This window comes from Mustela nivalis (genome assembly GCF_964662115.1).
Source record: "Mustela nivalis genome assembly, chromosome: 11".
In the NCBI taxonomy this organism is placed as follows: Eukaryota; Metazoa; Chordata; class Mammalia; order Carnivora; family Mustelidae; genus Mustela; species Mustela nivalis.
In genome coordinates this window covers 92,559,747-92,584,050 of record NC_139030.1, presented here as the reverse complement: position 1 = coordinate 92,584,050, position 24,304 = coordinate 92,559,747, and the positions used below count along the sequence as shown (strand labels likewise).

The following is a 24,304-nucleotide window of genomic DNA, read 5'->3' as shown; positions in this document are numbered from 1 at the left end:
AGGGATCCTGCTCCTTCCTCTCTCTCTCTACTTGTGATCTCTGTCAAATAAATAAAATCATTTAAAAAACAAAACAAAAAAATTGTCTCTGTGAGAGGGGAGCTCTAAGTCAGCATTCTTAGCAATGCAACAAGCTCCAGAAATGAGCTGGCAAAATTCGCCTTCTGTGAGTTTTTATTTTGTTTTACATTGACAGTGTGTGGGTATATGGGGGTGGGGGGTGGTTAAGTAGGGTGAGGCCTGGAGCTGCCAACCAAGAAAGAGTTCTTGGGACATCTTTGGTGCAAAGTGGTGGTTTTATTAAAGCCCAGGGACAGGACCCGTGGGCAGAAGGAGCTGCAGCATGGGGCTGTGAAGGGTGGTATCTCAGGATACCAGAGGCCTTGCCATAGTCAAGTTAACACTGTTTTTCCCTCTGGCAAGGCAAGGCATTAACCAAGATCCATGGGAGCTTCCTGGCAGAACGTTACACTCTGCCCTGACTGCTTCAAGTATCTGTCAATGGGCTGCAGGTTATAATTATCTACATTTCCCCCTGGAAACTATCCCATTGATAGAAATGCTTTGCTCCTGTAGATTGCTAAAACAATAAACTGAGGGAGTCTTGTGTCTTGCAAGATTGTGATATCTGTAAGTTAACTATTTGTTTTTCCTTTATTTTCCTTTGCTTTAGGGCAGCCAGGAGTCTGGGGAATGTCATATATATGACACATATGGAGGAGGGAGTTGGGGGTGTCAGCTTCTGCTTTGTCCTCAGCTTGCCTTCTGTTCCCTCATCGAAATGTTTTTAAGTTTGTCCACAGAGATCCCCTAAAGCCAGACATGTAAATTGTAAATTGTGGCATATTAAATCATTCTTTCACAGTCTCTTAAAAAATGCGCACAGTGATTGACTCCAAAATTCTCCTTCTAAGAATTTGTCCTAAGCAAATAATGTATGATGGACATGAAAGGCCAGAGCAATGTAGTTGTCATCAATAAAGAATTTGGTTAAAAATATATTTCCAAGCAATACAAGAATAGGTACCTGTTATAAACAAACTTTTGAAAGAGTATTTATGGACCTGCCTGGAAAATGATTATGATATGTTGAGGGAGAAAAAAAGTTAATGAAACATATAGCAAGAAATTTCATATTTACAAAATACTCTGTGGATTTAAAGATATGTATATGATATGATGGCATATGACTATTTTAAATTTTTATTCCCTGTATCTGTATTTTCTTTTTATCCAATAAATATGAATTATTTGTAAGCCAAATACTAAAGTAACTTTAAAAAAAATTTGCTCAAAATAGTTAAAATACTGAGTCTGTGCTCTATCTGCTGACTTTCTAAGGTAATTTCCACCATAACTGGAGTGAACAATTTAGCTAGTCCTCCTTACTTAAGGACTTCAATACAAAGTTGGCCTCTTAGGTTTATCTACTCATTGGGGAAAAAAATACATAGCAGATTTCTATAGCCCCTTCTAGTTTACTCTCCCCAAGTAGCAGGAGAAAATTTTCCTAGATGTCAAACCTGCCGTATTTAATAACATCAAAGAATGATACTCACCAATGTCTCTCTAAAGCTGTGGGTTGGGTAAGGAAGCAGGCAGGGGAATGTAATCATTGGGCCACACTTCCATTCTCCTCCCAAACACAAATGTGGGGAGAAGTTAGCGTATCAATTCTGGGTTGCTTAATCCTTGCATATTTCCAGGGGGGCCTGGAACCATTACTGACACTTGACTAACTTCTGGAAATGTGGCTCTCAGAATCTTTTTTATGTTACTAATTGATGATGTTGTACGTAAGCCTGGAGGGATGGGCCATGCTATACCAGCCTGTCAGAACTTGTCAGCATTGATTTATGCAAACATGAAGATTGGTGATGTTCCTGGTTTCACTGTTGGGATTCTGAACTTCAGTTATCATGGTTGGTTACATAGCATGGTGTGCCTACGTGATCAGCTCTCCATAAACACCTTGGATCCTGAGACTTGAGCAGGCTTCCCTGGACAGAGACAATTTGCATGCATCTCCACAGTTCCCAGCTAAAGGGGAAAATGTATCTTATATGATCAAAGAAAAGGATTCAGAAGCTTATGCTTAAATTCTCTGGACTCCTCCCAATGCATACCTTTTTTTCTTTTCCTTTTGCTACTTCTGCTTCTGGCTGTGAACATAGCCTGCTAGGGAGTTTCGTGAGTCCCTGTAGTGAATTAGAAAGCTTCAGGGTTGTAGTCAGACCCCCACGACATAACCTCCCCACTCCACCCAGAATTCCCTAGCCATATAGTTTGCATTGCCATTTCTGTTCCCTACCAAGAATGTATTCAATATTTGTCTAGAAATCATCTGTTTAACAGTCTTAATGAGCAACTGAATCTAAGAGGCTCATCTCAAGGGCCTTCTCTTTTTTGTCATGTGAGGAGAACATTACACTTCTACACCTTTGACTGGGGACTTTACTGAGACACTTGAGAATAAAAATGTTAATGTGAACTAGAGAGCAGTATAAGCAGGAGTGAGATCTTCATGATAGAAGATAGAAGGCCGGAGAAGGGCCCAGGCAGAAGACCGGTCATAGTGACCACAGAGAACAGGAAGAAGCTAAGTGCTTAGGACCCCAGCAGCTGCTTTGGTTCTTTTGGTTCTTTGGTGTCAGTAGATTTGGGGAGATTATTTAGGAGACAAATCACTGATGCTCTGTCGTTCATCTGTTGGTTTTTTGTCCTGAAGCTTTATTGATTCCTTCCTTGGACATTTGTCCCTTGCTCTCTATATTTTGTTCCTTCAGCTTTTTCTTCTAGGAAACAGTAAATCATTAATCATTTATTGAAATCTCTGAGATGTTTTGAAATTTTATATACTATGCTTCATGTATAAAGCTACTTTGGTAACATAACATTTTAGCTATTGCTATAGATCCACTGGAAAATCAACAACTTCCATTTATATATGTTTTTCCTTTGCACACAAGCTTTTCCTATATAGCCTATCTGGGACCATATCTACAGTTGGGTGAATAGAATTTTTCCCTAGCGTTTAGATTTCTGAGAGTTTCCTGAAATGGGATAATCAGAGTGGGTGACTAGACAATATAGTTTTGCTTTGGGGGCATTTGGAATGTGAAAACTATGGATCAGATCATAATAATGAGCCATCAAAATGGTGAATTTGGTCATTATTCTTAGATAAATTTAAAACTTTCTCATAAAAATAAAATTTAAGAAAAAAAGAAAAGCAAATACTCATGTTTGAAAAAATATCTTCAAGCAGGTTATTTCATTTAGATCCAATTTATTTGATTAATTGTCTCTATCTTGTTCCTCTGGTTGATATTACCAGAATGTTTTTCAACAGTTTCTCTTCTTTCTTCACCTTAAAATTCAGGCTGAGTATCTGAGTAGGCAGGGAAATAGCAGAACATCCAATTTGTGCTTTGTTATCTGTTCTTTGAAAACAATGATAAAACTGTTACTGTATTTAATGAGAATTCCAATTCAGTCCGGATCAGTGTTCAAATCTTTTCAGCAATGTTCCTTCTATTCTAGAAGAAAGGTATCAATATTTTTCATCATCTAATTCTTCAACTTATGCAGTCTTTGAATTAGCTTGGACAATTAAATATCATTGGAAGAGAAATTTTAATTTGTCACACAAATAGTAAAGTTAACCCATCTGACCATTGGAGTATTACATACTTTCAGGATGATTACTTTATCTGTCATTCAGAGAGAGTTAGGGGGAGTATAGCATGTAACAAGAGTGAAGTTGATCATTTTCTGTAGAATGTTAAGCAATTACATTGCTATTGCCAGTACAACAAAGAATCCATCTGTGTGACTTTGGCTAAGTGACTTCACTTCTATACTTCAGTTACTTTGACTGAAGAGGAACCATGACAGCTTGTAGTGTAATATTTCAGAAAGTGCTGTCTTGACTTGGTTTTGAGGTCATGGCTATAAAACTCTCAACACTCCTTTGTGGGGAGTTTGTTATGCCTCCACTCCAATCCCTTCCCTTATTAGAATCTAGCACTCCTTGGTTACAACACACACACACACACACACACACACACACACACACACACACACCCAGCTGCCAGAGATTCCAGATGCCAAACCCCCTTCTTCCTTAGGCCTGCAGAATTATTCAAAACAATCTACAGAAAGCCTGAGCAACCTCTCTAACTCCATCTGGCTTGCCACATAAAAGCTGCGTCCTTCGGTTCCATCCTACATCCTTAAAGTGGTGTAAGCAAGCACATTTTACTGTAACCTCTAGAAAGGTTTATAGGAGAATCCAAGAACTATGGTCCCATTGAGGGTGTATGATAGTAGAATATGGATTAGACCAAATAGCTGGACACCTGATAGGAATGTAGACATTTCAGTGTAAGAGCAAGAAGAGGGATCATTACCAACAATTGGGGCAATGTTATATACCCTAACAGATATCATCATCATATATTGGCCAAGGACTAGACATTTCCCTTCATTGACGTAATGCTACATCAGCCATGTGTCAGAAGAATTTATGTTCACTCATTATCTATATCCACATGTTCCCACAGCTACCTTGAACTTGGGTGGGACCAGGTGACTAGTTTTAACCAAGAGATTGTGAGTGGAAGTGATATGTGACTTCTGGATTGTGGTAGTGAACCCCCCTGCTAACCCCAGACATCCTTTTCTCTGTTGCAATAATCGTGGAGGTAACATGTTGACATATATGAGCCACGGATGAAGCTAATATGATTGATCTCCTAAAGGACCATTTGGAGGAAAGGTGTCAGACCTCGTATCAGAAATAAGCTTTAAATGATAAGTTCATGATGTTTTAGGATTAATCTGTCATCGCTACTGAATCTTGCAACTCTTTATAGGCCCTAGAATTTAGATGTCTCCCCTGAGATAAAATGATAGGAGAAAACCTTAAATTGGCTGAATGTATTTTGAATTAATTTTGAAAACTCCTTAATTGGTTAGTTTGTATTTGCTCCTTCTAGATAAACTGGAGATTTGGGAAAGACATTATATTTTGTTATGGAAAAAATAAACTTACATTTATTGTACTGAGTTTAAGTGTTTGAGGAAAAACCATACCTGCTCCCTTGTGATTAGTATTATAAAACAAATACAATATAGTTTTAGGGGTAAAGTATTTTGATGTTGAGTAGATACATGATCCAGCTATGCCACTTTTTATGTGCCTTGCATAAGCTTTTGAATGTTTCTAGAATTTTACTTTCTCTGAAAAGAAGAAAAGAATAGCACCCAACTTATAGGGTTGTGGTGAACATCAAATGAAACAATGAAATAGAGTTCTTAATAGAGTGCCAGTCATAAGAGAAATAGTCAATCAATGTTTATTATTTTAATGTTGCAGTGGTTGAAAATCCACACAAATACAATAGCTTTGCCCTGAGTAAAGGCAAGATGAATCAACGAATCCCTGTAATACATGAGATATTAAGATTTTATCTTCAGGATATTTTATGGTACACATATGCCTTCTATAGAAATCAATGGACAGGTAACAGAATATGTCTTTATAGCTTGGAATCTTTGTTCTTCTTTGTTCCTAAAAAGAGGCAAAAAACTTGGATTGTATCAGCTCGTACAACACGCTACTTCTCATGGAAGTATAAATAGGTAGAAACAGGTTTGTGAGATAAATGTATTTCTTTTAAAAATCTGCAGGTAACTTGCAAGAGCAGGTATTTCACTATTTGCATGTCTCATGTGTACCATTTGGTTTACAGTCTCCTGATTGCTATCTTGTGGTGAATTGTTCTGTTTATAGCTTTAAAATTGCTATCTAGGTGACAGTCTTCTGTTTCTAATCTTAAGATGGTTGTCTAGTGGCTTTGCTCCCCATGGTTTATCATGCAGCTTGATGATACTGTGGAGGGAAATACAATTAGCTAACTATGCACCTGTTCAGTTTACAATTTTATGAGGGTAAGCTGTAGTATGATATACATCTTGGGGCTTATAGTGAAATCATTTGAAAACAGAGATTCTGTATGAAATTCTGTAATATATAAAAATACCTAAATATTTTATGTAATATATTATCTCTGTAGAGTCTCTCTCTTGATATTTATGTGAATGTCTAGGCAAACAGTCCCTGGCGTACAAGGGTTTGACTTTGAATTTTTAAACTTTACAATGGTAAGAAAATGATACACATTCAGTAGAAAGCATACTTTGAATTTTGAATTTTGATTTTTCTCCAGGGCTAGTAATAGGTAATAAATACTCATGATGCTGGGCTGGAACAGTGAGCTACAGCTCCCAGTCAGCCATGTGATCACCAGGGTTAACAACAGATACACTTACAACCATTCTGGAGCCATACAATCATTCTGGTTCTCACTTTCTGTGTAGTATTTAATAAATTACATGAAGATTCAACATTTTATTATTTTTTTAAGATTATTTATTTATTTATTTATTTTTTTGGACAGAGAGAGCACAAGTGGTGGAGAGGAGTTGAGCAGGCCACCCAAAGCAGGGCTTAATCCCTGAACTCTAGGATCATGACCTGAGCCAAAGGTACACACTTAACTTAACTGAGCCACCCAAGCACTCCTCAACAATTTACTATAAAAAAGGCTTTGGAGTAGGTGATTTTGCCCAACTGTCAGCTAATATAAGTGATTTGAGCACATTTAAGATAGACGAGGCTACACTATGATGTTTAGTAGTTTAAGTGTATTAAACACATTTTTGGTTTATAATATTTTCAATTTACAATGGGTTTATCAGGACAAAACTCCATCATAAGTCAAGGAAGATCTGTATACAGAGATATCTATCTTTCCACAGGCTTATACAATTAAACAATTGTGAATTCAAATCTGAATTGTGACATTTATTTTGGATTCTAATCTTCTACTCCCTTATATACTTCACAGCTTTTCCATAATTTTTTTCCTCTTACCATCATCATTTTAACTGAAGTTTTGTCATGGGGTCAGGATCAGATTCTATGCTGTTTTTCAGAAAACATTTTCAGTGACTGTTTAGCAGGTAGTAAATCTAAGAAATTTACCAAGTTATTTGTAAATTGGGTTTTTCCTGTGAGATTTCCCTTCTATTAATATTATGTAATAAAATTGATAGAGATAAGAATAGTTATATGCTATATTCTCTGATATATGTAGGGAACAAGTGGTGATTTTAATAGGCAGATTTGTAAGACTCTGAGAAAGGGAGACAATCAAGAGTTTCTCCCTATGGTCATTTTTTAAAAATCTGTTTACTCATGATTATGGTGTATTTATCTGTCTTGAATGAAAGGAACCTGACTCTCCATCATGGATGAGTGGCTCTTGTGTGGTTTGAGAAAGCAGAAGGAAGTTTTCAGTTTTATCAGATCAGTTGTCAAGGGACAGATGAAGACCACTGGTGATCTTAAATTGAGTCAATGTGTCAGAAGAAGTATGCTGTGATCAGAACAGGATTTCCCTTTGCAGAGGAGGAAAGAGAAGTGATTAAGTAGCAGAAGAAAGATATTTAAGTCAGAAGATGCAGCTTTAGGGGTGACTACAATCACTTAGTAGTAATGCTCACATGACTCTAAATTTGTTATTTTAGTCTTATTTTCCTTATCCGATGACCAGAAGTATTTCAATAACATTTATCTCAAAAGGGTGTCAGGAGCCAAATGAATCAAAGTATGTGGAATAAGTATATGCATTGTAAAGCACTATGTAACTTATGCTTGCAACTAATATGGTACCACTGGAAATGTCAACTGTACTGTAAAGCATTAGAAACCTAAGTTGTTTCTCCCTCTTCTTCAGTCTATCAATGACTTAAAATGCAGGGTGCCTTGACATATCTCACCCTGAGCACAACAAAATGACAGTGATCTCAAATAAATGGGTCTTAACATCTAAGGAAGAGAATATGTTTGTGTATGTCCATGCAAATAGTAGGAGATGCAATCAACAGGATCTTTAAAGACCCATATCTGAACAGATTTGAGAGAACTTGCTCCAATTATTATGTTGAAAAATACACTTTCTGTCCACTGACTCATTTGAGATCATATGTAAACAAATAACCCTAGTAGCTTGAAAGGGTAATAGAATCTTGAATGAAAAGTTACTGGAATCTTAAAATTCTTACACTTGGGAGGCATGAAGGAGTAAAAAACAGTATTTGAAATAGAAGTTAGAATAAGAAACTTGAGAGAGGAACATTTTCACATCATCAGTGTCTCTAAAATTACTCTCACACATTTCTAGAGGCTCATCTAAAATCAGCAGTCAGTTCATTGACTATTTATGGACCCATTCCCTCTCCTGCTCTTTAAGCATGGTACTAACATTTGATATTCTTTTTAACAAAAGATTTGCCAGAACCATTTGTGTAAATTGCCAAGAGGGCAAAAAGAAAAAAATTTGTAAGAAAATATTACTTCTCTTGGGTATCACCTACCAAATATTTTATACACACACACACACACACACACACATATATATAAAATTCTCAAAGAAACAAAACTTAATAAAGCAGTCTGCACGGAGGAATAAGTCTGTACACATCAATAGGCATATGTGTTAGATGGTAAAAACATATGGGAGGTATCACATTCCAAACAACCAAAGAGCTCCAAGGAATAATTAATGGCATTCATAAATGCGGACAAAAATAAGCTCATGTTCACATCTTAAAATTATTAAATCTAGAACAAATCTTCCTCTTTCCTAATTGGTTTTTCGTATGACAAATTTCTGACACAGAAGAGAACATTTGTTTCATATTTTATTGAATTTCATTTATATTAAATTAAAAATATATTTCTGACAGATTCATGTAACAAAAAGGCAGAACAGTTTTCAAATTGTTCAGCTGGGATGATCAGTACGGAATGAGGCAAAGCAGGTCGCATTCTATAATTGCCTTATACAGGTACAATTCTTTCCCAAGAGCCAAGAGAGGATCCTTGAGAACTAACTGAAAAGCCTAATTACAGAAATTTAAAATACTGTTTGTCCCTCATTCTCAAATAACAACAGAAATTGGGGGAAGGAAAGTAGAATGGGGTGAAGGGTTGGCAGAGAAGAAAGAATAAGGGAAATTATACTAAAAATAGACCTAACATTAAAAAAGTTAGTATGTGTTAAGTGCATAATCCTTCATAGATAAAATAGAAAAAGATCAAAATAACATTACACCACACACAATTGGCATATCCTATTGTGTAAGCGAGTGCAGAGGTTGAACACGTCACAATAGTGCTGAACACAGAATCACAAGTAATGTCAAAATGATAACTTCCAACCAAAAGGAAACAATCACAAGCCAATTACTTATATACAAATCAATCCTAAAGACATTATGTCCCAAATAAAGATGTCCACAAAAGAAAATCAAAGCAACATTATCCTTATTTACAAATGCAACTAGCCATGTCTTTAACAAGCTATAAAAATACTATTCACATTTTCAAACATACAGTAGTATTTTTTGTTTGTTTATTTCAAAAAGGCAGCTAACTTTGAACACTGGGATTTAAATGAAACATTGATGGCTTACCAGCTAGGTATTTTTGCACCCCTGCCCTTTGAAGATACTTCACAAGAGAGAGGGCTTGTTTTCTTTTTACAAGTTAAGAACATAAAGAAATGAATACAAATGTATATAAGCCTCTGCCTTTTCGGTAAAATGTCTCCCTTTATCACCTGAACTGATCTTAGTCAACTACTTGGATGCACGTATGAGATGAGTGTTTGAGAGACGATTTAACATGACTTTGTTTTTTTGTGCTATGAATTGTCTGACAGACAGTTCTCATTTTCATTTGATCTTGCTATAATGGTGCCTAAAAAAGAGATGAACTAGTCATACCATGTATTGATGCAGTTCCGACATGCAGCAATGCAAGTCCCTGGTGGTCACAACGGGAGATGTAGACACACCAGCCAGTGAGGTGTGCATTCAAAGTTAGCTGCCCTCACACAGCTGCTCAGTTTTATAATCGACCCATTTAACAGCAGTACCAATTTATGCTACATTTTTCAAAGTACCTTACTTTAAAAGAACAGCTTACATATCTACACTTAGAAAATAACTTCCATACTTGATTACTGGAGTAAGCCCAAAAGGGTTCTTGGAGTGCTATGGTGTAGTCCCCTCACTCCCCCCCCCTCCCAGCCCCTGAGAGATCCAGAAATATACAGGAAAATGACTCTCACATTAGGGACAATGTACAACCCCCATTAACTGAAGAATCTGGAAATGATACTCAAGAACCAGGTTATGTCAATATGTAGGAGGTATGATTTGATTTATTTCCAAAGAGCTGCAGGCTGGGGGGAAACATCTACACATTAGGGATAAAAATAGCAGTAAAGGCAAAGTGGTTTGGACAAGTCAGACTATTGTCTACAGGTACGAAACTTGGTTTCCTTATATTTGTATATTTGTACAAATAAAACCACTTCAGACGATATGGGTAAAATTTGTTAGAGCATTGAAATAAAAATGTCCTTAAAAATCAAAAATAGAGCAAAGGTGGCAACTTACTAGATAACATAGATTTTTGTTGCAGTGAAACTGCCCCATTATGTATTGGTCAGATAGATGAATGGTCCAATAAAGAATTACAGGTGGGTCTCAAAGCTGAATAGCCTTTACCTTTCTGATAATAAGACTCTTCATTTATGAAAAAAAAGTACAGCAGCTGTGAAATATTTGCGATCAGGAATAAAATAAATATATAAAGTAAATAAGTTAATTTGTTGGCAAAACTAACTTCTGATTATATCTAAGTTTCTAATGAAAAGATTAAATCTAAGTCCTACCACGGGTACGTGCACATATGTGAGTTTCAAGATTCATCACAGGGCTGACTCGACTCAAATTCCTGCAGAGAAGGATATTGTAAGAGAATCGATCTTTATGGAATAACGTAATTTTTATATTATAAAGAATACTCTGTGCAATAATTTCTTTGAGAAGTATTTTTAACAATGTCCACATTGTTAGAATCATTTATAGAAAAGTCAGGCATTTGAGGACAGAGGCTAAGTCAGTGTTTCCACAAAGCAATGTATGGGATCTCAGAGATCCACTATGGCTTCAGAGAGGTACAGCCTCAAGAGGGCCACTTTGAAAAGGATGGTAGACAGTAAAGAGAAGAGAGGTGATTGTGTCAATGGGGAAAGAAGCAAGGGTGGTATTTTTCTTTAAATCTTGAGAGAAATTAATTTTCTGTAACTCCTAATAAGATAATCACTTACTCACAAAGTTGACCGTCAAGGGGTAATTTCCAAGAGAAGCATGGGTCTAACCCCCAGGAAGCTGGGGCTTAGAGTGTTTTCAGCTCATAACTGAAAGAGAAGCATTTTCTTCTGCCCAACATATCACCTGGCAGGAAAGAGGTGAGGCAGGAGTCTGCAAAAGTGACACAGCCTACATTTTTGTACCTCTACAAAAACAGTGGCACCTGAACAGTGTCTGAGATTTCTACTATTTTATAAAAACTTGCCTTTTAATGAAAAGAATGAAGCAGTCCATGATGTTAAAAGCCATTTGTCCATACAAACTCAAGAGTTCCTGACCCAACGTGGTGCCCACATTAGCTTCATGCTGTTAAGTATGGAGAGAACTATTCTTGCAAAGGCATCTCTGGGATTAGAAAAGTTGTATTCATTCTACCCAGAAGTATAAAAGCTGGCCCCATTGTAATATTAGTAAAATCAAGGTCTCCACTGAGGACTTTTATTTTAAAATCACATCTAATCCACATCTGTATAATGTCATTCATTCTTATGCAAATGGCAATCAGGAGACACGAGTCTGCCTTCATGTGTCTACATGGGTACAAGGCTGCCCTTCAAAGTCCATATACACAAAAAGAGGCACAGCAGAATTTTCTTGCCTTTGGCATATACAGAAGTTAGTATATCTGGCTTTCTAATGACTAGAAGTTTATACACCTGGACTCCTCATTTGCAATATTAAAAACCATCAGTCTAATAACTAGAGTCCAAAATAATGGAAATAACAGCAGTTTGAAATGCTTGTACTATTTATCAGAATATTGTTAACTAATTGCTTCTTTTTGTTTTTGGAAATGGGAAGGTAGCACGGGAAAAAAGGGATATTTCACAAATTAAATGCATTTTGTTTGTTTACTAAATAAAGGGCACCACTCAGTCTTTTTCTCTGCATAAGGTAATAGAACATTTACATTTCCTTTACTTCGTTTTGAAGACCTCTTACTTAAAGTCATATAACATATTTGTCTGTTAAACTCTGCAAGGTGGTGTTTGCAAATTAAATTTTAAAAAACATTCTCTTCATAGTTAATGCAATTAAAGATGGCAAAAGAATAAGTGAATGAGAAAAAATTTAATTGCAATGCTTTAAAACAAATTTTCACAAGTGGAACCAGCTCTGTATATGCCTACTTTCTGCTAAACCTAACAAATAACAATTTTAAATGGCAAACTTATTTTTTACTATGCAAAATCCATCCTACGTGTTCATAACCTGCATTTTATTTTGTTACATAGTAGTTTGTGGTTAATTTTCTAGTTTGATTTATTTAATAATATTAAAATCATTTAATATCTGATAACTAACTAAATCTACATCTTACAGCATTATCATGGTTTTGCCCAGCTATATACATGCTCTCATGATCATCTTTTCTATTACCTTATGAACTACATACTAGTTAAATAATCAACATTTATAGATGGATGAATAATTCAGGTTTTGAAATAAAGATTAGTTAGCTCTAGAAAACATGTATTTACATCCTTCCCTGTCGGGCTGAAGCAATTTTATTTTTCCTTTCACCTTGACACTTCAAAAAGCATTTGATAGCCCTTTGGACTTCATCTAGCAGCAGAACCTCACAGACCTTCTACTGATTTGTGCTCAGCTTTAGGAATATGCATGATCTTCATGTCATATCCCACTTTTAGAAGGTATTAACACATACCTCATAACATTTAGAGCACTTCTCTTCTTTTCTGTTTCTCATTATACAAATAATCATTCTTTCTGATCTACTAAAAGAGAAGCTCATATTTTTAGTTTGAATATTTTAATAAAATATGAGTTTGCATTGTTTTTAATTCAATTTCAAGAATATTACTTGAGAAAGAACTCTCACCCTAACCTCTGACACAAAAATTTGGAAAACCAAATGTTACTCAGTAGTCCAAGCACCTCTTTATGGTGCAGGATGCTTTGTGGTTCTGGGTCTACTCCGATTTAGAGAACATCTTTTCTCACGTAAGAACCAAAGAATGGCTCTTCAAACATCCATTTAGTTATACAGTGTTTCCTTATCTGTAGATGGGATTCCCCAAGATCGGCTATTTGGTGACTTAAAAAATATAGTCTGTGTAACTTCACTGCTAATTTTCCTCAGATTTACTTAATTGGTTCTGCATGTTCGAATTGCTACAACTGGCCTCTGAGATTTGATATTCTGATGCACTTTGCAGGCTTCAAATGGCATTTTAAAATTTCACTTTGCTGGGTTGAGTAAGTTATTTTTTGGAACAGGTAAAACAATTCTTTTCTTCCTTTCATACACATCGAAATATATTTTTCCTGTTGACAAAAACAACTAAAATAAAAAAATGTACTATAGAAATCATTCAAAAGGAACAATAAAGTGGTTTTTGTGAAGCATTTTGGGTCTTTTCGGATTACACTTGCATCTATCTCTAGTTGTTAGTGGTAGATTACCTGATGTATAAGGGTTTTGTGTTCTTAGAATGAAGGAAACTACATTCACTGAATACATTCTATTACCTTAACAGTAAGAAAATTATTTTTCTTTCCTTCTCAAAATAAGTGATTCTGTTTTCCATATCCCAGAAGAAACCATGACTATTGTAAATCAGAAGGAAAAAAAAAAAGTTCTAGTAGCCAAAAAGGGTGCTGTCAGTGGTAAGTTGGTACAGACTTATTTGGAAAGGGAGGCTTATATCCAAATTCTTACAAGAAATTATGTGAGGTCCCCTTTCTCTGGAGACTCTTCTGAATGGGTGAGAGAATTTGAAGCTGTTGGGCTGTAGCCCCTAAGTCATTATGTGTCTTCAACTCAGAAAAGTTCATGTTGAACCTCATTAGAAGGGGTCTTACAAACCTCTCCCTTTCTCCACTTCACTCTTTTAGCTTACCTTTTTCCTCATAACTTAGTAAGAAACCAGTCCTGATGCCTCCAATGTTCTGTGCTAGAGAACAACACCTACTGTTGACTTAATGGTCAAAGTAGAATTCAGATAGGTCAATTAGCCAGTGAGGCAATATCCTTCCACCAATTCTATTACCTATCCTGTTTGGATGAAACTATCTTATTTGTTAAATCTGGTAAATTGTAGGTTGTTTAATTTGTGTTCCAAATGAGTTCACACTAGGTTTTCTAACAAACAATGGATTTTATGATGACTGCTCACAAAGTAGTCCATAAAATCTTATTCCTTGAATTTATGGGGGAAATTCAAATGTTATTCTAAATAAATTGACTTCAAATCATTAAGTTAGGGATAATATTGCATTTATGTTGATATTCCCCACTTACACAGTGCTTTTAGTAGACTCTAAATAATTATCAGTTGAAAAAATAAGGGAGTTGAATGGATGGATTGACTTATTTTTTCAAAACAGGAAGAAACCTAGAGCTCTTTGCATTTTTTTTCCCTCTCTGTAAACTCTCTGCTTTACCAACAAAGATTTTTAGTCTCATTGATTTTTTTTTTTTTTTGGCAGTAGACTTGAATTTGATGCCAAAATTTTAACATTAAAATAAAATTAATTCATATGACTGTCCAAGCAGATTTTCTTAGAAAAGAGAGACTACCTGATTTTCTTGTTCCAGGAGACTCATTCCTAACATTTGTTCCCATTGCTCATCTTAGTAGGTATTCCTTAAAAATTATACATAAAAAGATGGTTCTAGAATTAGGATGATATATTTGAAGAAAGTATTATTATACAAAGTATCAAAAGATTAGTATGTTGGATATTAAAATAATTACATGAGAATTTTTTCACGTTTATTTACAACCTTTGACCCAAGAACCTACCTATAAACTGTGAATGTTTGTGTATTTTTTATTATACCAATTTATGTGCAAAGAGTTACCTTCTACTTAATATAAATAGAGTCTCATACTAGAAATTCCATGGAATCAAGCCAATCTTTACTTACATTCCTTCATGTGGAGTATACAAACTGGATAACTTTCCTTGTGTAGCAAATGTGATATCATTTGTAGGTAATGTGCTGGCCCGCTCACCATAATCTCTGGATACTGTTCCAAAGTCCTAATTTGCTTGGTTTGGCATTTCCACAGTCTTTCTTTATCTTAGCTCTTTTTAAAAAAATGTACTTAAATTAATTATTTTGCTGGTTGCTTCCATATTGCTTCATTCAAAATCCAAAATGGAGTTCAGAAAGAGAACAAATAAAATTATAGCTTAAGTGCAAACTACATTTCTGAGTATCTGCCAGTTAGACATACCCAATCCAGTGTCTCTTCCAGTTCAATGGATTCCCCATTGGACCACCCCTGAAAGTGTCAGTAGTTTTCATGAACCACACAGAACTGTCTCTTAGTTTCCCTTTTACTTTTTACATTATCAACTGCCTTTGTTACTGTCATTTATGGAGAAGAAAATGTTGAAGAATGTAAAGGAAGTGGGGATACATATTCAATAGTGTAAAGCACAACAGTTAGATTTGATGTTACACTTGACTAGTGTCTTGGCCTCCCCTTCTAAATTTGAAGGCTATATATTTAAAATAATGGTCACTGCACCATATTAAAATTTTTTTTACAGTTCTGTCAATTTATAACAATACATAAGAAGCTCTGATGTAAAAATATTTCCAATCAGAAATTAAAGTCAAAATATATGGGGGTAAAAGTAATATAAAGGGACAGACCAAAGGAAAACAAAATGAAACAAAAAGACCAAAAATATCCCTCCAAACATAATTACTTATTATAACTTTGAGAAAGTTAAGAAATTATGAAAGCTGAGTTGTCCGTTCTTGCTTATCAGGATAGAAACCGTTGGGAAAAGAACCTGGATTTTCTATCTCAGTTACTATCATATGTTATAGAAAAGGTTATCCTTTTGTTCTAATGGAAAATTTGTTACGATTTCCAAGGGTACTGAAAATATACAGATCAGTTCCTACAGGTAGGAACAGATAGCATGGGTCTTTCAGTCACCTGCTTTAAAAAAAAAAAAAAAAAAAGAAAAGAAAAGAAAAAGAAAAAGAAAGAAAGAAAGAAAGAGAAAAAGAGAAAACATTGAGAACTAGCTTGACAGCAGGCAGTATTGCCTTATTATTTGCTGGTCCTTCTCTAGCTGTTTCAATCTCCTGACCAACCCATGCAGAGAAATGAAGAAACAGTGTGGTTCCTCCTATCTTTCTCTTTCAGTTCTTCCGTCTAATGTTCAAGTTAGATAAGCACATGACTATCATTGCATCTCTATATCTTCCACTGGGAAGTGTCAAAACTACTGGCCTTGGGAATAGAAGGAAGACTGTAAGAGAAAGAGAGGCGGCAGGGAAATTGGAGCGGGTGTGTCTCTATCTTAAAGCCACTGTTGAGCTTACACCACAGTATTTCGGTGTCTGTAGGGTGGAGGAGGCAGCACAGTGCCGGGCTTCAGCGAGAACTCAGAGAGGTATTCAGGATTCTCTGCCACAATAGGCCGGATCCGTCCATTTTGTTTATAAAAATATTTTGTGCTGTACTCCTGCAGGTAGTCTGGGTGTTGAAGGGTGCTGCGAGGTGGCAGGCTGTGGTTCCAGTAGTCAGGGTTGTCGAATGCTTTCTTGGCCTTCTCTGGCACAGACAGTACATTGTTCTTCAGGTACTCGGCATTCCCCAATGCATTGGCAAAGGTGTTGAGGTACAGTGGCTCATTCACATACTCATCCTCTGCCTTGGGTGGACCATTGGAAGCGTTGTGATATTCGGGATTATCCAAAGCTTGAAGGTCTCCGTTTTTCCTCCGAGAAACAAAAGGGTTCTCCTCCACAGGGTTCAGGTATTCTGGGGGAATACACAAATATTAGTCAATATCTACTTTCTGGAATGTGTTAATCAGACCAAGGTTGTACAGGATGGTTATCTTCTTTTTCCAGACCAATTAAGCCATGGATTTGTTTTCATGAGTTTTCACAAAAACCATTTCGTTGATTACTTCATTGATTACTTTTGTCATATGACAAAAGAGTAAGAAAGAGTAGGTGGGCCAAAACTCTTAATGACTAAAGTGTCGGGAAGCAGACTTCCTGTCTTCTAGATTGTTCCTCTTTCCTCCTAATTGCATTTGTTTCTCCTACATAAGAGGCTACTTGTTTAAATGCTTCCATTTTCTAAAAGTCAGTATTTTTTGTTGTTGTTGAAAAATAGGACAATCTATCCATATTAAAGAGCTTTGAAATGTGGAGAAATTAGAATTCCTAAAAAGGGTACTGGAAAATCAAAATGTCTATAGCTTAAGTCCATGCCAAGATGAATGGATGAAGTGAAGGAATGACATTTTTCAGTCTGTGTGTTTTGCTATAATGTCCATATAGGTAAAATGGATTTGATTACAGATGTTCCCCAGAAAGCTTTACACATAGGAAAGGAAATATCTAAAGAAAAGACTCAACTAATAAAACCTGATTGATATCTAACATGCTGCTAAATTGACTTGTGTGACAATACATATGCCTAAGAATAAAGTGTAATTAGAACATTCACTTCCACTAGCTAACCATAATCACAAACTAACAAGCTGTTAGTTTGATCATATGAAGTAATTGTTTTGTAGGTTGAAACCATTCATAGTAGTGGCTGTTTTGCATGATTCAATCTAATAAATTACTACAGAATATTGACCTGGAATTTTTTAAAAAGATGTTAATCAATGCTGCTCTTCTTAAATTTAATTCCACCTCTATGTAGAGAGTATATATAGGCCTCTATTCCCATATACAGTAGACAGTCTTGCCCTCTCTTTTAATGTAGACACAGATATGATACTTTAGCTATTCCTATTTTGGTGTTGGGGCAGGGAAAGAGCACAACTGTTCGTTGAGATGCCACCATTCTGAAACAAACTTTCTTTTCTATTCCCTATACTTAGCTTGACAAGTAGAGAAAAATAATCTCATCAAGTCAGGGTGATTTGCCCCTGGATATAGGCCTGCTTGATATACTTCAGTATTTAGCATAATGGGCAAGTTAAAAGATAGTAATGACTATCCCACCATCATATATTGGAATGACAGGAACTTAAGTCATGTTCACAACAACCCGGTAGGGAAGGAAGTGGAAGCCATATTTTTTTCAGCTTTATAAACAGAAAGCCTAGATTAAATGATGTATGAAGGATACAACTAGTACTGAACTAGAATTCAGATTGAAAATCCCTTGAGCAGCCTTCTTGTTCTACTGTACTATTTTCATTATTGTCCCTAAAGGAGTAGGGAGTACTTTTCACTTGATAGCATGTTGGAATTTGAACGGTTTTCAAAGCAATGGTCATTTTAAGAAAAATGTGTGGAAAAACACCCCAAAAAACAACAGCTTCTAAGGGAAGCAGAATTTGATTTTCCTTACCAGTTTTCTGAAACCTCTTAACTGAAAGTGTAAGAATGTCTGTACTAACATTCTCTGCTCTCTGAGAAGTAGGCTGGTGTACAATAATCTTCTATAGAAGCTTATACTCAGAGACAAAATCAAGGGATGCTCTAGAGTGAGTCTTTAGACTCAGAAGTTTTGTGTTTTCTCCTAGAAGGTTCATAGTACCTTTGATCAATCCAATCTACTTATCTATCTACTTGGAGAAACAACTCTATGGTTGAGGTGAAACTCTTCCCAGAGAGTATTGTACTTTTAGGGTGATCTGCCAAACCTTCTCAAAACTTACATTTGTGTCAGTAGTGGTCTGCAATCTAATTCTTCCAAAGCATCTAATTCTTCAGTATTGTAATACCTATCTATGCCTCTACATAGATATTCTTTAATAAGTTATTTATAATGTGTACTTAGGGATCCCTTAATTGCATTTTATAAAATTAAACATAATCATATATTCAAAAGCATAATGGGCCCTCATATGGAGTCTTAAAGTTTACTTGACTTTGAAGACTCTGAGACATAATCATTAATTTTTAATAACAATTATCCATCTTCTCCTTCATGTGATGCTGTTATATGGAAGGAAAGTGGATTTTTCAAAGCTGAAAAAGCCATTTGATTTGTATGTCTAATATTTCTGCTAGTAAATTTGTACAGTCATCGCTGAGCTTTGTAGAACCACAAACTGAATTATTTTCAAGACATGATGGTATACCCATAAGTAAACGTAGTGTCAGAACTTTAGTTTTGAAACATATCATATAAGGAATCATAATCTCCTATAATGACCAACATCACTCAAATGATGCAAGATTGTAAAGAACTCTTTACAAATCTTTTATTGGTACCATCAAAATACCAGTCTTTATGAACTCAACAGTAAGTTCAATAAAGCCATGGCTCTAAAATCTTGCGATGTGCTACCTAACTCAAATATTCAATAGAGATATTCCTATGAAGGTAAGTTTAGATCAGTGCTTCTCAGGCTTGATTTCACATAAGAGTTACATGGGGATCTTGTTAAAAATCATATTCCTAATCAGGTGGTACCTGAGATTCAGATGGTGTAAATGTTGTGGATTTGGACAGTATGCTACAAAGAGCAACAGCCCAGGTCTTTCCTGGGTCACAAATGTTACGATGTCCAGTGGTTTGGCAATTTCCCTTCTATATTATATTGCTCATTTTGATGGAAGTGAAATGCAGAATGACAATCATTTCTGCACATTTTGTTTGTACCTTGTTTAGGTTTATCTCGCATAGGGGTCATGTAACCCTCTTCATCCAGCTCTCCTCGTGGGCTCCGTTCCGGGGCAAACACTGTGGGGTCAGCGCTGTACCTCTGGGTGCTGCTATCCTCCTGGACATGGGGTGCCGCTGGCTTGCGTAGGGTGCCGTTACAACAGGAGTCATCAAAAATCTCGGCTGTAGCCCCCTGAGCAAGTGGTGCTTCTGGGATCGTGCTGGTTGTGGCTCTGTAGGGCACAGGCACTCCTTGCTCGGCAGCAAACCCCCCATCTCGGTATACAAACTGGTTCTGTCAATAGAGAGACACATTTAGACAGGAGTTATTAGAAACAACTGTAAAAAAGAAATAGCCAAAAGGATAGTAAAACTTGTCTTTCAGACAAAAGCCAGAGTTTCTTAATTGTTTCCCCTGAATAGCTAACAAGTTTGAGTTACAACCACCTAAAATTCCAATTTTTCTTTAAAAGTAAACCTGGGGAAAGAATTTGGAAATACATATTTAAATGTCACTTACCACCTAGCACATGATCTCATATAAACTATTTCATGTTATTTTCCACAGTCACCTATTTTTGATATATAATTCAAATTTCATGACAAATGAAAGCATTATTAACTGTAGACAGTTGACATTAAGAACAGAGATTCGGATGGTGATATTTTCTTCCTGCCTTCTCTTCTGTGGTTGCCATGATTTTGAGTCCCCAAGTACCCAAATAGGGGAATCATTACAGAGACTCTGACTTTTTAGCACACAACCTATAATCATGGAAATAATGATAACTTCCTCAACTAGAAGCATAATTTCTGAGTCCAGGTAAACCCTTCAAGAAAAAATTGAAAGCTACTTTTGATGCTTGGCCTCTCAGTTTTGGATTATCTACAGAAATAAAACATATCCACAAAGCCAGCTCTACCATCTATAGCAAATTCTTAACTCACTGTTGGCAAAAGCAAAATGAGGAAACTATAGGGAGACAAGAGAGAAGAAACATGATAAGCAAAGACCAAAAATACTAAAAGATGAAGGTTGATCATGAAATACTTACTCCTGACATGGGGGTGTAGGCAGGAGGAGGGCTGTGTCCAATTTCACTCTAATAGGAAAGAAAAATGGAATGATGGATATAATAAGAGGTAATATGAATGAAAAGAAAAAAAAAGAAAAAAGAAAAGAAAAGCCACATGAATTGTATGAACCAAAGGGGAAAACATGCACAACAGTGAAGTTTGCTAAATGGTAAAATTTTATGCACTCTGGCTACAAATGAGTTAATTTTTATGTTTTGAGAATATTAAATATTTTAATTCAATACCTGAAAAGAAAAATAATATAGAAATAAAGTAAAATTTTAAATAGATTAAAAATTAAGTTGATAATGAATATTTTTCTGATTAACCCTAGAAGAAAGACAATAATGGTAAATAATTAACTACAGTTTTAAATAAAGAACCCTTTCCTTTCTTACATGTTGTATGGCTAAAATGGCCATATACCACAGCACTGATTCTCTCTTATAAAAAGAAACTTATCCACAAGGAGATGGAAGTGGGTTTCAATTTTCCTTGAATAATTTTTATTACCAAGTTACATTTATTTTCACTATTGCAGCAAAGGGTCAATTTCTTACCCTTTCCTTTTAAAAAAAATACATACTATTTTCTCTTCAGTCTGATTTTTTGTAAGTTAAGAAACAAGAAAATCTTGGAAAATTAATTATCTTCCTGGAACTATGCTTTGCATACATTACTTTCATGTATTTAGAATCAGTTAAAATTAGATTTCAGTTTTAAAAAAAGGGCATCTGTATGCTATAACTTAATACTTCATCCTATGGGCTAAATAAAAGTAGATATAAAAATATGATAAATATTAAGGATAATATTCCTTAGGGTAAGTAGAGGGGTTATGTGAATATCAACACCATTTCTTAATAATATACATATTTTACATACATTTCTTGAGAATCTACTATCTATGTGCCAGGCACTTTCCTGGACAACGGAGATAATGAATAATGCAGATAAAAATCGTTGCTTTTAGGAAGTTTGCATTCTCTGCATACATGTATGAAACTCGGCTAAGTATTATTCCAGGCCAGTGTTTTTCACTTTAGATATTCATAAAACAAACTCCAAGAAAAATATGGTTCCATGAAGATTAACTGTTTAATGTAAATTAATAGCAACCAGATAACACAATTTCTTATAATTAACGTAGTCTCCTGGACTAATCAAGGACCAAGGTCTGAAATCTTACATTAAGTTTACATTTTAACTCTCTTCAAAACTTCAGTCATTTACAAGATGGGATAGAAACTATTGATCTCTTTCCTTCTCTAATAACTAAGAACGTCTTGAAGATATATTTAGAGACATATTTAATATGCTAAGCATAGGAGGTAGTATTGTCCAGGAGACACATTGTTTTATGACTTGTCAGATCTCTAGCCCCAGTTCCAGTTACAAGTGATGTGGTCAGTCGTGAAGCACCTCAGATCTCATTTTTATCCTTGGCCTCTCACTCCTTGTATCTTAATGAAGACAAAGTAAGAAGGTGTATAGAAATGAACTTGGTAAGCTGTGTACTACTATAAAAACATAGAGGATAGATAAAAATTTAAGCATTCACATCTGCTAAATCAGATTTTTAAAGTCAAGCAATCAAAATGCCAAAGCTACTTATCAAGAGGCATTTAAAAATGCTTCCTAGGGCACCTGGGTGGCTCAGTCTGTTACGCATCTGCCTTCACAGGTCATGATCTCAAGGTCCTGGGGTCGAACCCTGCCCTGGGCTCCCTGTCAGCTTCTCTCTCTCTGCCTCTCCCTCTGCTCATGCTCTCTCTCTCTCTCTCAAATAAATAAATAAAATCTTTAAAATTTTTTTTTTAAATTAAAAAAAATGCTTCCCTGTTTTCCACATCATTTTCAGTATAGGTATATTTTGTTATCTTTTAGAAAAATATAAAATTAAATACACTTTTTCATAAAATTTGAGGGGAAATTTGCCATATAATCCAGTAATATGGAAAATAGAGAGATGGTATGGGAAATACGACTAGTGCCTGGAGGAACTTTATCATATTATAGACCTTGGCCTTTACCCTATTATTAAAACCCAATTATTGAGCAAGCATTTGACAAATATTTATTAAACCTCTACTGTGAAAGCACAGGAACTATGGTAGATGCTGGAGATACCATGAGACACTAGGAGAGACAGAGATAGAACCACTGGCCTTTTGTAATTTATACTGAACGATCAAATATTACTGGAGATTATCAGAAGAAAGGCAAGAGTAAGACGAAGCTGCGGTGAATTTATTTGAATTCTACGATTGCATATTAGAAGACAGCTATTCCAAAATATGAGTAATTACTGCCATTCCTTTCACCTCTTACATTACAATAGTTCCCGTACTGGGTCGCGTTGGACTGGAATCACAGCTCAGGAAACGGCACCGACGGCTATGGCTATCCAGTTTGATTTTTTCTTTTTTTTTTTTTTAAAGATTTTATTTATTTATTTGTCAGGGATAGAGGGAGAGAGAGCGAGCGAGCATAGGCAGACAGAGAGGCAGGCAGAGGCAGAGGGAGAAACAGGCTCCCTGCCAAGCAAGGAGCCCGATGTGGGACTCGATCCCAGGACACTGGGATCATGACCTGAGCCGAAGGCAGCTGCCTAACCAACTGAGCCACCCAGGCGTCCCTATCCAGTTTGATTTTTATAAAACTTGAGGGATAAGTGATGAAAGGAAAAACCCGTAAATTATACTTTATCAGGAAATGCTTTATTATATATATTCATGGCTAGACTGCCTTCGATTGTAAAAAGGTTGTGTTAAAAATAACTGGACCTCTTGGGGCACCTGGGTGGCTCAGATGTTTGGGCATCTGCCTTCAGCTCAGGTCATGACTCCCGGGTCCTGGGATCGAGTCCTACATCGGGCTCTCTGCTCAGTGGGGAGTCGGCTTCTCCCTCTGCCACTCTCTCTCTCTCTCTCCCTCTCTCTGACTCTCATGAATGAATAAACAAAATCTTTAAAAAAAAAATAAAAAAAATAACGACCTCTTGAAAAGAGGCCATGCTGTATTAGAATGCAGGCGCTGTCCCTGCTTTGACAAGTCTTTCCATCAGCCTCCTGCCAAATCTGGATCTGGACACGCTGCCAGATACCATCACAGTAACAGGAGTGTCTTCATGCTCTTTCTAGTTTTCTACATTAAAATGGGGGGGGGGGATGCTAAGCAAAATCCCTTTAGCATTCATTGTTTTTAGGGTTACTGGCTTTTTTTTTATTTTTCTGTTTCCATTTTTTTTCATTTGCTTTTTTTTTTTTTTTTTTCTGTTTTCCATGATAAAAAGCACCTCATTCATTTTCCCCCTGGAAGGGCAATGCAGCTACAAGGGAACATCTGTG

General features: G+C 35.9%; 1 protein-coding gene across 3 annotated transcripts in view; it reads right to left on the bottom strand.

The window, feature by feature from the left end:
• Positions 1 to 8,754: 8,754 nt before the first annotated feature.
• The window catches only part of ERBB4 (erb-b2 receptor tyrosine kinase 4), a 1,156,853-nt gene continuing 1,141,303 nt past the window's right edge, over positions 8,755 to 24,304 (bottom strand). For 2 of the 3 annotated variants that reach the window (XM_082691066.1, XM_082691067.1), the window contains exons 26-28: positions 20,933 to 20,980; positions 19,875 to 20,172; positions 8,755 to 17,054 (exon numbers count right to left, since the gene is read on the bottom strand). In XM_082691066.1, the coding sequence (XP_082547192.1) occupies positions 16,609 to 17,054; positions 19,875 to 20,172; positions 20,933 to 20,980 (792 nt within the window). In that variant the 3' untranslated portion in view covers positions 8,755 to 16,608. The remainder of the gene's footprint in view (positions 17,055 to 19,874; positions 20,173 to 20,932; positions 20,981 to 24,304) is intronic. The other variant, XM_082691068.1, reaches the window with a different exon arrangement.